The sequence below is a fragment of the Moschus berezovskii genome, chromosome 2 (genome assembly GCF_049115385.1).
Source record: "Moschus berezovskii isolate FMDL1 chromosome 2, NW_MosBer_1.0, whole genome shotgun sequence".
Classification (NCBI taxonomy): Eukaryota; Metazoa; Chordata; class Mammalia; order Artiodactyla; family Moschidae; genus Moschus; species Moschus berezovskii.
Genome location: NC_142461.1, coordinates 10,922,126 through 10,939,105, shown reverse-complemented (window position 1 = coordinate 10,939,105; position 16,980 = coordinate 10,922,126). Strand labels below are relative to the sequence as shown.

Below are 16,980 nucleotides of genomic sequence, written 5' to 3'. Positions count from 1 at the left end.
ACAGGAGCCCTGGTGTTAAGTCACTTGAGTCTGACAAGAAGGTTAATGGAGCAGAATGAAGAAAGGAGGCAGAGGCCGGGCCTTGCTTAACCGAAGAATATGGCGGAAACAGAATAAAGCCTAAGAGGTGGTGAAGGGAGAGCAAGAGAAATAATCTTATTCACTGTGCCACCTCATGGGAAGAGCGGACTCACTGGAAAAGACTCTGATGCTGGGAGGGATTGGGGGCGGGAGGAGAGGGGGACGACAGAGAATGAGATGGCTGGATGGCATCACCAGCTCGATGGACATGAGTTTGAGTGAACACCGGGAGTTGGTGATGGACAGGGAGGCCTGGCGTGCTGTGATTCATGGGGTCGCAGAGAGTCGGACACGACTGAGCGACTGAACTGAACAGAACTGTGCAAATAGTGTCTTTGCCACAGCAGTGTCATGTGTGAGTGTTTAGATGTTGGTTCCAGGTGGGATTTGAGCTCTGATACATTACTGTGTTTCCAAGAACTGTCTGCAGAGTTTTAAATCACCCATTTCCCAAGGTCACTGAAAGTGTTACAGGGTCTCAGTTGTAGTTACACAGTTTGAGGAAGGAAATTCCATCTGTGACAAATGTTGCTGCCACATTCATTGGTACTCTGGGACTCCTCCCCACCTGAGAGACATAAGGCCCATGCCCAGAACTATTTCTCGGAAGTGCGGAGTTGGAAGGAAATGCCTGTTTGTTCCCAATTACTCACCAGGAATCAGGGACTTCCTCATCTTTTTCTTTCACTAATAGTTTCCCCTCAAAAATCATCCTTTCTTCATGACACAGTGATCAGAGCCTATACTTAGAGGCTCAGAGTCCAGCTACTAGGTTGTTTGTAATCTGGGGCAAGTTTGGGTGCATTTCCATCTATTAAAATAGAGGATGGATCTCATCTCACCAGATTATCTTAAGTGGAAGAATTACTTGAAAACTGCTCTATATGCCGTGAAGTCCAGGAGCTGTGGAAGAGGAAGGAAGTGTGCACACCTCTCACACTGTGTTTCTAGAAACCCCCATTCTAAGATCTTCGGGATTTCACCCTCACTGCTAAAGTAAGAACCAAGAGAGCCAGTGCCTTAAAAGTCTGTGGTGTGAATGGAGCAATTTCACATTCTTCGGGCAGAGGGCCTGCTGGATCTCTAGCTGCCACCCTGATTTTGTCTAAGCACAGGCAGGTGAACCTAGCAGCATCCCTTTTCTTTGATATTGAAAAAAAGAAGGAAATGTCTTTTTTTTTTTAATCAGGTAAGGAGAGCTGCTTCGAGAGAATTGTGTCAAGGTTTGGAAAAAAAGTCACATATGTAGTGATTGGAGATGGACGAGATGAAGAAATTGCAGCCAAACAGGTAACCATGGCAAAAAACATAGTCTATATGCAAATACATTGAGCAATTAGAAGAATCATAAAACTCGGAAATTATAGCAATCTATTGTGCATTTACACTGTTTTCCCTTCCTCTCCCGTTTTTTTCTTTCTTTTTTAAAAAATTTATTTATTTATTTGGCTGGGCTGGGTCTTAGTTGCAGCATACAGGGTCTTTTTTTTTTTTTCACATAAGGAAGCATTTATTTGAGGTTTAACATGTAATCATACAAATAAAGTTTGTATAAACACAAATCCACACTGAGTCATAACACAGATAGCAAAAGACAAAGTAAAAACAAAGAAAACTAATTGGCGGCTATATACAATTATGGACACAAATTATGTCTTGTACACTAGAAAGTCTTTTACAAAATAATCATCTTAGATCAACAGAAGACCAATCTTCAGTGTCCTCCTGCAAGATGGTTACTTTAGCAATCTCTTCCTGTTTTTTAATACGGCTTGTAATTGTTTTGGTGATTGCCACCTCCTCGGGATGCCTTGCCGTAAGTGCTTTGTTGGCCACTGTAGTCCGCATATCCCTGTCCATATCCATAGCTCCCATAGTTATACCCAGTATAATCATAGCCGCCATAGCCACTATAGTTTTGATCACCACCATAGGCACTATTGTAATTTCCATATCCTTGATCATAATAGTTATTAAATCCTTGGTTCCAGTTTTGGCCCTGGCCTGGGCCGCGACCCCTAGTACCCTCGCCCACCAGCTGCAGCACCTCTGCCCCCCTTTTGCTGTTGCTGTCTATATGCCCCTTTGGGTTGTGCAAGTTTGATTTCACACGTCCCAGAACCAATGTGATGGTATCTGCTTTCTAACAATTTCTTTACTGGCTCCTCATCTGTATATGTAATAAAGCAAAATGCTCTTCTTTCATTGGTTTCTGTATCCATAGGAAGTTCAATATTTTCAGTCTCTCCAAAGGCTCCAAAATATTCTTTAATTTGTTCCTCCGAAGTATCTGGGCTCAATCCACCCACGAAAACCTTTTTTGGGGATTCCTTCCCCTTTAAAGCTTTGGTCCTTTTAGGATCTATCAGTTTGCCATCCAGTTTGTGTTCTTTCAGTTCTAAAACCTTATCAACACTAGCAGCATCCTTGAAAAGCACAAATCCAAATCCTTGTGATCTTCCAGTAACAGGATCTGTTTTAATCGTGCAGTCCACAACTTCCCCAAATCGAGACAAATATTCAGTCAGATCTTTCTTGCTTGTATCCCAGCTCAAGCCTCCAATAAACATTTTACCGTCATCCTGCTGGTTCTTGCTCGCGTTGATCTTGGACCCCCACTGCGAATTCCTCTTTGTTGCTGTACTCCTTCATGTCTTCCATAGCGGCGGAGCGGTTGGCCGGAGGGTGCTGGTGCACAGACCGAGTCACGGCGGCGGATCGTTGTATGGAACTGGGTTTAAAATGGCGGCGGAAGAGGATACAGGGTCTTTTAATTGTGGCATGGAGACTCCTACATGTGGCTTGTGGGATTTAGTTCCCCGACAAGTGATTGACCCCAGGCCCCTGCATTGGGAGCAGGGAGTTTTAGCCAATGAACCACAGGGAAGTCCCCATTTTTCTTTGATCAAAAAAAGCAAAAGGGTCATTTTTTCCCCGTGTAATCTTCCCTGTAAGTTATTAGATCCTCCCCTTCTCTCTCCTCCCTGCCATGCTAAGAATCTTAAAATCTTTGAGCCCTCCTACAAGGAGCCCACATGATTAAACCTGATGTGGGCCTCATCTTCATCTTAGAGGGCAGTGCGTTCTCGAGAGAGTGAGACTCCACTACCAAAAAGACCAATCATTCAGACCTTCCTAGGCTTTGGATTCTCAAAAAACCAGTGCGATCGACTGGGAGTTGTTTAGAGAAAGTCCTGCCTGCTCCTGAGCCCTGGAAAGATTATCCCAATGTTAACCTCCTTGCTGCTGCTGCTGCTAAGTCACTTCAGTCGTGTCCGACTCTGTGTGACCCCATAGACGGAAGCCCACCAGGCTCCCCCGTCCCTGGGATTCTCCAGGCAAGAACACTGGAGTGGGTTGCCATTTCCTTCTAAGCAGTCCCAACTCCAAGTCATCCCTTTTTAATACAGGGAACAGCAGATGAAAAAGTCTTGGCTATGAAGACAAGTTCACATCTCATTGCATCCGTTTATTAGCTCTGTGACTTTGAACAGTTTACTTACTCTCTTTGAGAGTCTTCCTCTGCTAAATGGACCTACAGAAGTTCTTTCCCTCTCTGCCTTCATTTTCTTCCAGCAGTTTCCTAGACGTGGAGGCACTGGGTTGCCAGCTGGAACCATCTGCCCAGATTTTTTTCCTTCTGGTTAACACACAACCCTTCAGCAGCTGTTAATGAACTTTGAGCTTGGTATTACCTGATTATGTTTTCATTTGCCACTTTAGGTAGCAATTCAAGGACTTTCTTCACGGGTTTGTTTTTTGTTTTTTTTCATATGTTATCTCCAAAACTTTTAATTTTAAAGTGCTTGTTACCCTCTGGGGAAGTCATTAGTGGATGTAGGCACTGCTGCTGCTTGGTCTGAAGAAGGGAGTGGGGAAGATAACAACTCAAGTATTATCAGACTTCATGTCTCCAAGTAGATGCCGTAGACTATAACCATTGGAAAATGTCTTAGAGCTCCATCCAGGTCAGTCTCCTCCCTGTGAGGGATCTTTTCTGCAGCATCTTTGCCAGAAGACTTTCTGTCAAGTCCTTGCTTGAGTATACCTAAGGATGAGGAAACTGCGTCTCAGGTATCCTGTTCCACTATGGAGTCGTTCAGGTTCTTAGAATGTTCCTCCTTCCATTGAACTTAACATTTCTCCTTTGCTTCCTGGTCTTAATCTCGTACTGCTGAGCACAAGTCTTCTTCCTCTTTTTTTTTTTTCCTTCTTTTTTGGCTGTGATGGGTATTTTTGTTGAAGTGTGCAGGGGCTTCTCTCTGGTTGCGATACTCAGGCTGAACCCAGGCTCTAGAGGGCGCAGGCTTCAGTAATTGCAGCATTTGGGATCTTAGTTCCCTCACCAGGGATCGTGTTGGGAGGTAGATTCTTAACCACTGGAAGCCCTCCTCTTCTGTATATTAAAGACCTTTTAAAATACTATATGTGAGCAGCAGGCTTGAAAAAGCACTGAGCTCCATGCCAAAAGAACTGTGTTCTTGGGACTTTCAATATTCCAGGTAACTTGCAACCAGTGTGAACAAGATGATTGGTAAAGCTAACAACCTCCATTGACTTTATAGAACATGTTTTCCACCACTCACGTTTTTCAAAGGTTTTCTTTAAAATGTGGCTTCCAGAATGGCACATAGTATTCTGTATATGACTGATCACCTAAGATAGTGGGATTATTATTTTCTTGATCTCTATGTTGTGCATCTTGGTCATGAACAAGATTTGGGATTGCAGCTCTGCAACTAATAGAAAATAGACTATTTGTAAGAAAATGTTCAGTTCAGTTCAGTTGCTCAGTCGTGTCTGACTCTTTGCGACCCCGTGAACCGCAGCAGGCCAGGCCTCCCTGTCCATCACCAGCTTCCGGAGTTTACCCAAACCCATGTCCTTTGAGTCGGTGATGCCATCCAACCATCTCATCCTCTGTCGTCCCCTTCTCCTCCTGCCATCAGTCTTTCCCAGTATCAGGGTCTTTTCAAATGAGTCAGCTCTTTGCATCAGGTGGCCAAAGTATTAGAGTTTTAGCTTCAACATCAGTCCTTCCAGTGAACACCTAGGACTGATCTACTTTAGGGTGGACTGGTTGGATCTCCTTACAGTCCAAGGGACTCTCAAGAGTCTTCTCCAGCACCACAGTTCAAAAGCATCAATTCTTTGGTGCTCAGCTTTCTTTATATTCCAACTCTCAAATCCATACATGACCACTGGAAAAACCATAGCCTTGACTAGACTGACCTTTGTTGACAAAGTAATGTCTCTGCTTTTAAAAATGCTGTCTAGGTTGGTCATAACTTCCCTTCCAAGGAGCAAACGTCTTTTAATTTCATGGCTGCAATCACCATCTGCAGTGATTTTGGAGCCCAGAAAAATAAAATCAGCCACTCGTTCCATTGTTTCCCCATCTATTTGCCATGAAGTGATGGGACCAGATGCCATGATTTTAGTTTTCTGAATGTTGAGCTTTAAGCCAACTTTTTCACTCTCCTCTTTCACTTTCATCAAGAGGCTCTTTAGTTCTTCTTCACTTTGTGCGATAAGGATGGTGTCATCTGCAAATCTGAGGTTATTGATATTTCTCCCGGCAATCTTGATTCCCACCTGTGCTTCCTCCAGCCCAGCATTTCACATGATTTACTCTGCATCGAAGTTAAATAAGCAGGGTAACAATATACAGCCTTGACGTACTCCTTTTCCTATTTGGAACCAGTCTGTTGTTCCCTGTCCAGTTCTAACTGTTGCTTCCTGACCTGCATACAGGTTTCTCAAGAGGCAGGTCAGGTGGTCTGGGATTCCCATCTCTTTCAGAATTTTCCACAGTTTCTTGTGATCCACACAGTCAAAGGCTTTGCCATAGTCAATGAAGCAGAAATAGATGTTTTTCTGGAACTCTCTTGCTTTTTCCATGATCCAGTGGATGTTGGCAATTGGATCTCTGGTTCCTCTGCCTTTTCTAAAACCAGCTTGAACATCTGGAAGTTCACAGTTCATATATTGCTGAAGCCTGGCTTGGAGAATTTTGAGCATTACTTTACCAACGTGTGAGATGAGTGCAATTGTGCAGTAGTTTGAGCATTCTTTGGCATTGCCTTTCTTTGGGATTGGAATGAAAACTGACCTTTTCCAGTCCTGTGGCCACTGCTGAGTTTTCCAAATTTGCTGGCACATTGAGTGCAGCACTTTCACAGCATCATCTTTTAGGATTTGAAATAGCTCAACTGGAATTCTATCACCTCCACTAGCTTTGTTTGTAGTGACGCTTCCTAAGGCCCGCTTGACTTCACATTCCAGGATGTATGTAAAAATGTAATATTATAAAATATTACTGATTTCTTACATGGGTCATCTTATTTGATCTGAGTGTCCTACATAGTAGCTAGAACAAGTATATCTCAAAGCACAGAGTTATCACTGAAACCTAATTAAAATCTCTCACATATGTAAGTGTATACAAAGTCCCTATGTGCATGCTCAGTCGCTCACTCATGTCCAACTCTTTGCAACCCATGGACTGCATGCAGCCCACCAGACTCCTCTATCCATGGAATTTTCCAGGTAAGAATACTGGAGTGGATTGCCATTTCTTACTCCAGAGGATCTTCCCAACAAAGGGATCAAACCCGTGTCTCCTACATTGGCAGGTGGATTCTTGACCACTGTGCCACATGGGAAGTACAAAGTCCTTAAACATATTTGAACAGTATAATGATCTTAAATGTGGGTAGCAGTAGAGAGGGTTCCAAGTACTTTGGGGAGAGGTCTGTGGAGGAAGGGGTTTGAATGAATATGAGCTCCCGGAAGAAGTTAACCAGTTACCCCTGCTCCCCCTTCCAGCACAACATGCCCTTCTGGAGGATCACAAACCACGGAGACCTGGTGTCGCTCCACCAGGCTTTGGAGCTTGATTTTCTCTAAAAACTGGAATGAAGAGCCTTCCCCATGAGCTCCTTTTCACTCCTTAAAGGGAGCTGGAGACCGGAACCAACTGGGAACTCTCTCTCTCTCTTTCTCCATGGAATGCCGGCGAGAACACAATCAAAACCAACAGCTGCAAGAGATGAAGCTGATTTTTGCTTTGTATGAGCTGCAGCCCCGTGTTCATCCTCACACAGGAGCGGGAGATAGTTGGATTGAGAGAACAGTAGACTCACCGCAGCTACAGTGCTTTTAATTCTTCTGGGGTTTTTTTTGTTGTTGTTTTATTTTGTTTCCAAAAAATGAAGAAAAAGAAAAGGAAATCCTTGGGGCAGAGTTGCACTCTGCGTCCTTGACCAGATTGAGAACTGCTATTAACTTGTGGTGATAAGATAAACGCAGCAGACTTTTATAATGACATCTCTTGCAGTCTTTGTAATCTCCTTAGCTGTAGAACATACTCCCAGTGAATGTATGTGTTATTTTTATAGGTAAGGTCTGGTCTCTCTGAAGCAGATTCCCCTCCCCCTTTCCTCTTCTAGCAAGAAAGGGGTGTGTACAGTTTCCTTGGAAACTGTAACTGAAATATCTGAGATACCTCTCTCTGACGGGAGCACCTCCTCAGCTGCTCCAGTGGTCTGCTCTCGAGGGCGGCTCCTTCCCACTTCCACCTCCTAGTTGGCTGAACTGTGGGGCCTGGGACACTGATTCATTTTAGACTGTGCTGTTTCCCATCCTAGAAGCCTTAGTCCCCTTCTTAATCCCTCTCCCTTTTTGACCAAATGGCACAACCCTAGAAATTCTTCTTAGTAAATTTTCAGCCTTCAGCTTGACTCTTCGTCAAAGCTAACGGGGGCTTACCTTCAAACTGGAGAGAAGACCTAAGGCTCCTTAGGAATTTCCACTTCTTTGGCCCTTGAAACAGGAAGATTCCACCTTTTCCTCCTGCAGAGAAGCGCCCTTCCCCAACAGAGGCCACCCCCACTGGGCCTCCCCCTTCTTAGTCATCAATGCCAGGCTGGTCCACCCTCTGCACCCATATCCACCCCCACACAGCTCTGGCAAGTCCCCAGGCTTTGGACCCAAGTAGTCAAATTAAGTCTGAGAAAAGGCTCATAACCATATTTTGGCCAAAACTATTAAGGGATTTGACCTCATGTTCTGAATCCTTTAAGCCCTATGAGTGGTGTTCTGGGCATGTATTTACCCAGATCTCGGCCTGAAACTGAAGACCAGATGGCTGTGATCAAAGCCCAGTTTTCCCATGAGATCCACTAACCGCTTCTCAAGTCCCTTTCTAAAATGGGAAACTCGAAAGCCAGAAAGACTGACCCGATTTAAATGAGGTTGTAGATCCCCTACGCCATGCCTGAAAACTCAACCGTGGGCCAAATGCAGGAACATCTCCCAACCTGACCTCTGGGAAGTTGGGTGGGTGCCCAGGCACGAGTCGCAAGCTTCAGTCCAGCTGTGTTTGTGGATGCCCCACCCTCCACGAGCAGCCTGGGCACGTGCTCAGGCCGCATAAACTTCCTTAGAGCTGAGGGAGTTCAGCCTCTCCCAGTTGCACGGAGAGAGGTGGTTTTATCAGCGCCTCAGAGAAACGCAGTCTGGGTCCTCAGCAAGCACGTCCTTGACCACAGCCATCACTGCTTACACTCAGAGGTTCAGCGTGTCCACCTGCCGATGCTCCCCGCACAAAAGGGGCCTGATTCCCTCTAATGCCAGATCCCCCAGAGAAAGGCTGGTGTACACATTCCTTCAGAACGGATTGAGAAAGTGCTTCACAACTCAGTTGTAGGGAAGAGGTGTTTGGAGAGGAGCTCAAATCAGTGCTCATCGCCAAGCTTCGTCTTCGGCCTGTTTCCTTTGGACGGGGGAGGTTATATAGTCTGAGGCGGACCTTCTTGGTCCGAGTTCACCACAGTTGCCAGATGCTGCTCTGTCTTGTTTGATAATTGATCTTAGCGTGCTCGTGCGTGGTGGATCTTTATTTCAGACCCCTCCACGCCCACCCCGTCCTGGCAGTAGAGCTGTTGGTTTCTTGCCCTGCACATAGGCCACCCGGTTGGTGCTGTGCTTCAGGCTGGTGAGACTGCAGAGCGGTCCGCGCATCATGCACACAAATACACACACACATACTCACACACTCGCACACTTTCTTCCGCTTGCCTGCTCGGAGCTCTTTGTTCCTAGAGTGTGACTTGGGACTCCTTTTTCAATGGCCTTTTCCCTCCTGCTCTGACTGCACAGCTTCAGTTCACTTCAGTCGCTCGGTCGTGTCCGACTTTGCGACCCCATGAATCACAGCACGCCAAGCCTCCCTGTCCATCACCAACTCCCAGAGTTCACTCAAACTCATGTCCATCGAGTTGGTGACTGCACAGCCTAGGTCTTTGCAAAAGGAACTTGAAATTGGCTGAGAGAGGTCCGGACGCTCCCTGGGCAGTGCCATCTTTGCTCTTTTCTGGTTGTTCAGAGGGCAGACAGAAAATGGGAGCTTCCTGGCTCCTCTTTGCCAAAATGAATCGTCCAGGGAACCCAGTGCCCTTCAGTAAACCTGCTTTCCTCCTCCACAGCACAGAGATCTGGAGAGGATAAAAAGTGGGCAGCACAGCAAGCTCTTGGAGGCTGAGGTCCAAAGGATACTATGGGTCCTTCTTGTTTAGGGGGAAGCCCTCTTTACTAGAAAGAGTCCCCACCCGATGAGTCCTTATCCCAGCTGGGCACCGTGGGTTCTATAAGATGGGTCTGCACATTTCATGGTGAGAGCTGGGCCATCTCTAGTAAGGGATCTGGAATTGTCAGCTGTGTCCTGGGTCTAAGAGGTGGTTTTCCTTTCGAATGTAAAACTGACTGTGCCTTAGCATCACCCTGTCCGGTGCCCCTGGGGCAGCAGGTGGTGGCCAGGAGAGTGGATGCCTGCTCCAGATCTAGATATGCCTAGTGGGGCTTTAGTTTGGTTTGGGGTATTTCTGTCTTCTGCTCTGCAACTGGGGGGAGCAAACCTAGTGTCCCAGGAGACTTTGTGCCACAGCTTGTTCGCAGTTTACACAAACTTGTTCGCGTTAAAGTTCCAAGCAGAATCTGATGGGCCAACTCCAGCTGCAGCATATGGAGCTTCTCAATGTTCACTACCTTGAATGGGTGTCAGTGCCACTGAACCAAGGGTGAGAGGGGTTAAGGGGTGGAGCCACACACTCCCTCTTCCTGCGGGAGCAATAGTTGAAACCATGGGGCGGTGAGCTCCGGGCCTTCCTCTCCTTGCTCCTGCAGGAGGGGCATTAGGACCCCTCTTAAGCCAAGCTTCTGTTTCTCACCACTAAATCGGTTTCTCTTTCCATTCAAAAGTTGAAACTCCCCAAATACTCAAACTGTAGAAGCCAAATGGAAATTCTTAGATTTTGAAATATCTTAAGATAACCACGAGACAACATCTAATTCTGGCCCGCCTCTGATCAGCAGGCCCTGTCCCTTCCTCTCCCGAGTCAAGAGAGCTCTAGCACAAGAGAGCTCTAGCACGCAAGGTTACTTGGCTAGTTCCTAATGCACTGATGGGAGCCATCCCATTAAGGACGACTTCTACTCGAAACATGACCCTCTGGACTTCAGGTGCCTCATTTATCAGGAAAAGGCATTGATTGGATATATTTATGTGACTGCGGGCATTTGTGGCTGTCGAGTCCTTGACCATAATGTTATATGTAATGGGAACTATCTTATAAACTTGAAAAAATAAAGTTTTTATTTTCTACATGGTTTGCTCCTGTGTCTTTTCTGAGTAGGATCAGCCCAGTTGCCTAGCCGAGTAGACTCCTGAGTCGGGCTTCAAAAAAAATATGCAGTGCTCATTTGAAAGATGGCACCCTCTCAATAACTTTATCGTTAATTTCACCAAAAAACAAAACAAAACTAGCCGTTCAGTACAGATAAATGAGAAGATAAATATTTTTAAATAATTTTCAAGGGAAAGTTTCTCTTGTTTTGAAAAATATTGCATTTCAAAGTTTAGGACTGGAATGCCAAGAGATTTCACTTGCTGTCAAATGTGCTGAAATTTAATTACTAAGAAATCAATACCTTGCTGTGCTGAGCTTAAAATGCAGAAGCAATAAAGCTGACAAATTGATATCAAACTGTTTGATTGGCTTGTCTTCGTGTTACATTAGCTACTTTTTCTCTTTTCATTTTTTTAGATTTGAGTCTGACTTTTCATTGGTCTGGAAAACAAGTCCTTTTGCCTTTTATTCCAAATAAGATTAGAATTGGATTCTAGCTTCTAAATACCATCCATGTCAGACTATAAGATATATTTTTCCCCAAATAAATTCCTCCAGAGAAGAGGAGGTTGCCTTGTATACTGGGGCATTAAATCTTTTGCTCAGTTCAGTTCTGTTCAGTCGCTCAGTCGTGTCCGACTCTCCGCAACCCCATGAATCACAGCACGCCAGGCATCCCTGTCCATCACCAACTCCCGGAGTTCACACAAACTCATGTCCACAGAGTCGGTGATGCCATCCAGCCATCTCCTTCTCCGTCGTCCCCTTCTCCTCCCGCCCCCAACCTTTCCCAGCATCAGAGTCTTTTCCAGTGAGTCAACTCGTCGCATGAGGTGGCCAAAGTACTGCAGTTTCAACTTTAGCATCAGTCCTTCCAATGAACACCCAGGATCGATCTCCCTTGGAATGGACTGGTTGGATGTTTGAGCCACATTGTGTAGTTGAAGTAAACTTGTTCATTGGTCAGAAGTACATCAGAGTATCAATTACCTTGTAAGCCCAAAGAGCAAAACATCTCTTCCAAAAGGTGTAATATCTTCACATTTCTCAAGAACCTTTCCAATGGCAAGTTAAAATGAGCAAATCAAAAGCTGCTTTATTCTTCAAGTTTCTTAACATTTAAAAAAAATAGAAGTCTTTGAAAGAAATTTTTAATTGCAAGTAATATCACTGTCATCTTTTTTAAAATCCTTGATTCTGTACTTATTTACAGATGAAACCACTCGATTCCACAGCTTTTTAAGCTACAGACCTATTATCCTCATTTGACAGTTTCATCTAAAGGGAGCCTATGTAGATGAGAGCTTAGCCAAGATGATCTCCCCTGAGCCTAGTCTTTGCCACATATCACAGGAAGAAGTAGAGAAAAGTAAATGTAGCAAGTATTTCTATTTTACTGAAGTATAATCGACAGCAGGTATTCGTTTGAGTGGACTCCTTAAGAACCTCTTATGTTTGTGGCTAGGTTGGCCACTAAGACCAGGGATTTCTAAAGGTCAGGCCTGCCCTCTTGAGGTCTCAACCCTTGATATTCCCTATGAATTGAGAAGAAAAACAATTTTGCTTTTGTGTGTGTGTTTAAATACATTCAGTTAAAAGTGATCTTTTTTTGAAGTTACATATCCTTTCATAAGACGATATAATAGATGGTGGTAGTTTTTACTGCCCTTTTATATATATATATATATATATATATATATATACATAATATATAGTATTTTTTTAATATTATTATTTATTTGGCTGTGCAGGGTCTTAGTTGCAGCATGAGGGATCTTCAATTTTCATTGCGGCATGTAAACTCTTAGTTGCTGCATGTGGGGTCTAGTTCCCTGACCACAGATCAAACCCAGGCAGGCCCTCTGCTTTGGGAGCACGGAGTCAGCCACAGGACCACCAGAGAAGTGCTTATTAGCCTTTTTTATTAACATTAACTTGGCAAACATGTTGGCCATTTTACTGGTTCATGAAATTCAAATGTCTGGAAATCACTGAACTAAGTGATCCTGGAGATGCTTTCTGCCTCTACCATTCTGTGTGTGTAAAACCACCAGCATCATCTTCCAGAGCCTCTCTGCCCCCAGCCCTCATCTCTGTCAGCCTCGGCCCAGGCCGACATGACTGCTGCAAGCCCTCCTTCATCCAGGCACTGCTGACTTGCGTCCGGGGTAAAGCACATGTGCAGCGTCACCTCCTTTAGCACTCATCAGTTTCTCAGGGAGGCCTTCCCAGCCACTCTATATAAAATGATATCAATAACTCCCACCCCTAACACACACACTTCCCCTACCTTATTTTTCTTTTAGCACTTAACACTATCTGATACACTTTGTTTATTGTGTCTCCGCCAGATGAATGAGTAATAGACTCTCCTGGGTCCCCTCCCAGTGGTGATGAACATTTCCTTCTGTCTCCAGCACCCTTTTCCTGCTCCTTGTTTCTCCAAACCACAGACCTCCCAGAACAGCAAAAAGGTCCACCTCCGCAACACCATAGCACATATCCACATCCCCTGTCATCACTACCACACTCCCACTGAGCTCCCAGCAAAAAGGCCTTTCTTCATCTGCGCTCCTGTATTCACTTCCTGGTACCCAGTGTTGTGCTGCTCCTGCAGGCCCAGCAGCAGAGCTGATTAAGAGCACACACCTCAGTCAGCCCAGATCTGGGTTCAGATGTTCACCTGAACGGTCATCCCCTCACTGGCTCTCCACCTCTCGATGCTCAGAAAACAAGGTGGAGAAGTCTTAGCTCAGCCAGCCCTCTTCTCTGGAACCAGGGACTTTACCATCTTTGAGTGGTGGATTATGTGTCCCTGACCCCTTTTTTCCAGGCAGCTTTGAACTTGGCAGTAGATTCAATGACACACTTAGGCTGGAAGATACCATGAAGTTTTAATAATAATCTAATAACACTGTTCAACAAAAACAACATTCACGTGTCTCTCACAGAGACATAGAAACACATACCTCTTCCTCCCGCACAGACTCTGAGGTAGAAAATAACACTGCCTGAAGTAGAAAAAAATACTCAACAGGCTAAGCCATGGCCCAGACCATAGGTTCACAAGGCACTTGGCTGAAAAGTCGCGCCTTGAGAGCGGGGGCAAAGGCTGGGCCAGCTGCACTCCAGGCAGCTGGGCATCCCTGGCTTCTAGCATGAAAGCCTGTTCTGGGGTAGCTGGAGAGGGTAAGGGCTGAAACTGAACTGGCAGCTGATCTGCCAAAACAGAATGATGCTCCTGGCATGTAAAAGGCCTTTGGTAAACATCTGCTGAATGAATTGAAGGACTGGAGAGGGACAATTCCAAAGAATACATCCTAGAGGTCTGGGGCCTTTCAGCCCCAGGCAGGGCAACCAAGGGTGAAAGAGCACCTCCACCAGTTATTTCAGAGGTAGCCAAGGAGGCAGAAAGGCCAACATTTCTGGGATGCTTTGGCGTATGTGGGCGGGGGAAGAGTGCAGCGGAGGGTCTCTCCTTTCCTCCCAGAGTGTTTCATACATAATTGGGGCCCTCGACCCAGCAGGGCCCAGTCCTTCTCATCTAGTTCTCCTCCTTGATGGCAGACCTCTGTCCTAACTCAACTCTGCTCTCCAGTACCTGGCACAGATCAGGCATTAAGGGCTCATTGAGTGAATCAAGGCCCATAGCAGCATTAGTAGCTTATCTTCATTCCACCAACCAATTCCATCTGGCCTCGCGTCTCCCTGGTTGGGTCTGACCCTGCCTCAAAGGACACCATTCACCTCTCCCTTCCATGGCAAAACAGCTTCATCCCTCGCCTTGGGGAAAAAGTTCTTAGCCAGCTGGGCCATGCGTCTGTTCTGCGGGAGCTGACGCTCCTCAAGGGAGCGGAGACCCCAGGTCCCATCCACCTGGTCGGGCTCCCAGCGGCGGCTAGGGTGCAGCCAGCGGTAGTAGACCAGCCGCAGAGCCAGCCCTAGGAGGAAGCAGACACTGGCTGCAGGCAGCAGGCTCTGCAGCAGGCGCCCGCTGGGCAGCCAGGCGCTCTGAGTCGCCCAGGCCGCCACCAGGAGAAGGCTGTCATTCAGCAGGAACACCAGGTGGATGGTGGCGCGGCCTCGGGTGTGGCCCTCAGCCACATTGAACCAGGAGAAATACAGGATGGTGGCCACAGTCGCCCGGTACAGCCACTCAGAGTGGGGACCTGGCATAAAGTCCGTGCCCTGTAGCCAGACCCAGAAGAGGAACACCAGCCACAGGCCCAAGAAGTGCAGGGCCACGTAGCGGGGGAAGAGGGCCGAGAAGAGGGCCACGACCAGCACCCGGGGCCACAGCAGCAGCAGGTTCCATAGGAAGTAGGTCACGGAGGCGCCCACTCCCAGGAGAGGCTTGGAGGGGAGGCAGGTGCGCAGGGCTCGGTGGTAGTCGAGCAGCGCCCAAGAGATGCCCACAAAGGACGTACAGATGCTGACCCCTGTGAAGAAGAGGAGACAGGTAAGCCCTGCGGGCAGCCTGCAGGCGCTCCCCCGAGGTGGTGGGACCTGCGGAGGCCTTGCAGCCCCGCTGTGGTGGGTATTAGAGCTCCCAGTTTGTTGAAAAGTACAGCAAGTTCATACAACCCTACCAGAGCTCCCAACCATATGGAGTCTGTCCTTCACCACAAACCTTTCAAGGGCTACCCCTGTTACATTTTTCAAGGATGAGGCTGTGTGACTTAACACTCTCATCAGCATCCGTCGCCCAGCATCGGGTACCCCCTGGGCCTTGGCCCCACCCCAAGCACATTCTGAAATCCTTCCTTTCCTTGAAGAGTCCATGCCTTTCTTGAATCGGAACCCCAGCAGTCCAGTTCCCCTTTTCTTAACCTCACAGAGGGAAGCAGGAAATCCCACAGGGTGACGACAAGCCTCTAGCTGAAGCCACCTCCTGGGGGCCAGAAGGGATGTCCCTGCTACGTGGCTAGAACAGCCCCTACCCGCTTCCCTTCCACCCTTGGACCGGGCCCTGGCTTTGATTTTCCAAGACATCTGCCTCCCACCTCCTGGTTGCCCATCCTAGACTAGAAGCACCAGGCCCTCCAAGGAGGGCTGGAAGCATCTCTAGATAGCTTCCTCCCTGCCCCCCTTCCTACTTCATTCAGTCAACAGATGTTCTCTGGGAACCTGCCATGGGTCGGGAACCCACTCCCAGCCTGGAATCAGCTCTGTGGCCTCTCTAACTACCCCACCCTCAGGGTCTCTGCAGGCCTGATGTTCCTCCAGCTGCCCCACGTGCCACCTTCTCTGACCTGACAAGCTGTGCCCTTGGTTATTAGGGAGACCCCCTCCCTGTTTCCTCTGGCCTACTCCTCCTTATCCTGCCAGTTCTGGCTTGAATATCCCCTAGAGTCACCCATCCTGACACCATCCCACCCAACTCCACTGTGCAGGTCCTATAACACCCCACCTCTGTCTGGAGTCTTATTTCCTTATCTCTGAGCTCCTTCAGGGTAGAAAACAGATTTTGCCCCCCGGGGATCCCTCAGCAGCCTAGTAGCTGGCATATAGCAGCAGCTGAAGAAATGTTTACTAAACAAAAGTTGGGAAAATCCACTTCTTCCCTCAGTTTCCCATCCCCACCGGTCCATACACACAGGGCAGATGGTCTCCACTTAGCCCTGGTCCTGGATACTCATGGCCTCAAATAGACAAAAACACAGCCATCCCTCAGAATCCACAGGGGATTGGTTCCCAAAATCCACAGGCACGCAAGTCCCTAATATAAAATGGGGTAATAGGGTTGGCCCTCTGAATCTGCGGGTGCAGAATCCAGAGAGGGCTGACGGTATGTGCCCAATGAGCGCTGTGTGTCCCAGGGAGAATCACTTCACCTCTCAGCCCCCCTTTCCTCACGTGTAAAATGGAGATAGAGGGTGCTATGAATGTAACAGCGATGGCATAGCCCTTTGCACCATGCTGACCAACAGCAGGGGCTCAGTCAGCTGCTGCTGCTGCTGCTAAGTTGCATCAGTCGTGTCCGACTCTGTGCAACCCCATAGATGGCAGCCCACCAGGCTCCTCTGTCCCTGTTCTTCCCCAATTAATACTGCAGAACCAGATGAGCAAACGGAAAGGACCCTTGAAGATGGAGTCCAACTCCACAAATTGTATGACCATGGCAACTGAGGCCAGAGAGGGAAAGACTCTCCAAGTCCCGCAGTGAGTGGTGGCAGAGCTGGGACTGGCTCCTCGGGAGGCTGTGCCATGT

At 47.2% G+C, this 16,980-nt stretch overlaps 2 protein-coding genes and 1 pseudogene across 5 annotated transcripts in view; 1 reads left to right on the top strand and 2 right to left on the bottom strand.

Annotated features, from left to right (window-relative positions):
- The window catches only part of EYA3 (EYA transcriptional coactivator and phosphatase 3), a 96,198-nt gene extending 85,454 nt beyond the window's left edge, over window positions 1-10,744 (top strand). For all 3 annotated transcript variants that reach the window (XM_055398627.2, XM_055398625.2, XM_088844052.1), the window contains 2 exons: window positions 1,271-1,371; window positions 6,910-10,744. In XM_055398627.2, coding sequence (XP_055254602.1) covers window positions 1,271-1,371; window positions 6,910-6,990 — 182 coding nt within the window. In that variant the 3' untranslated portion in view covers window positions 6,991-10,744. The remainder of the gene's footprint in view (window positions 1-1,270; window positions 1,372-6,909) is intronic.
- XKR8 (XK related 8) overlaps window positions 1-16,980 on the bottom strand; it is a 40,082-nt gene that overhangs the window by 19,446 nt on the left and 3,656 nt on the right. Inside the window, exon 3 of one of the 2 annotated variants that reach the window (XM_055398630.2) lies at window positions 10,880-15,208. The exons of the other annotated variant lie outside the window; for it this stretch is intronic. Within the exon in view, the coding sequence (XP_055254605.1) occupies window positions 14,499-15,208 (710 nt within the window). The 3' untranslated portion in view covers window positions 10,880-14,498. Of the gene's footprint in view, window positions 1-10,879; window positions 15,209-16,980 lie in introns of those variants that run through there. 2 annotated transcript variants of the gene reach the window in all.
- Window positions 1,556-2,879, bottom strand: LOC129538444 (heterogeneous nuclear ribonucleoprotein D-like pseudogene; annotated as a pseudogene).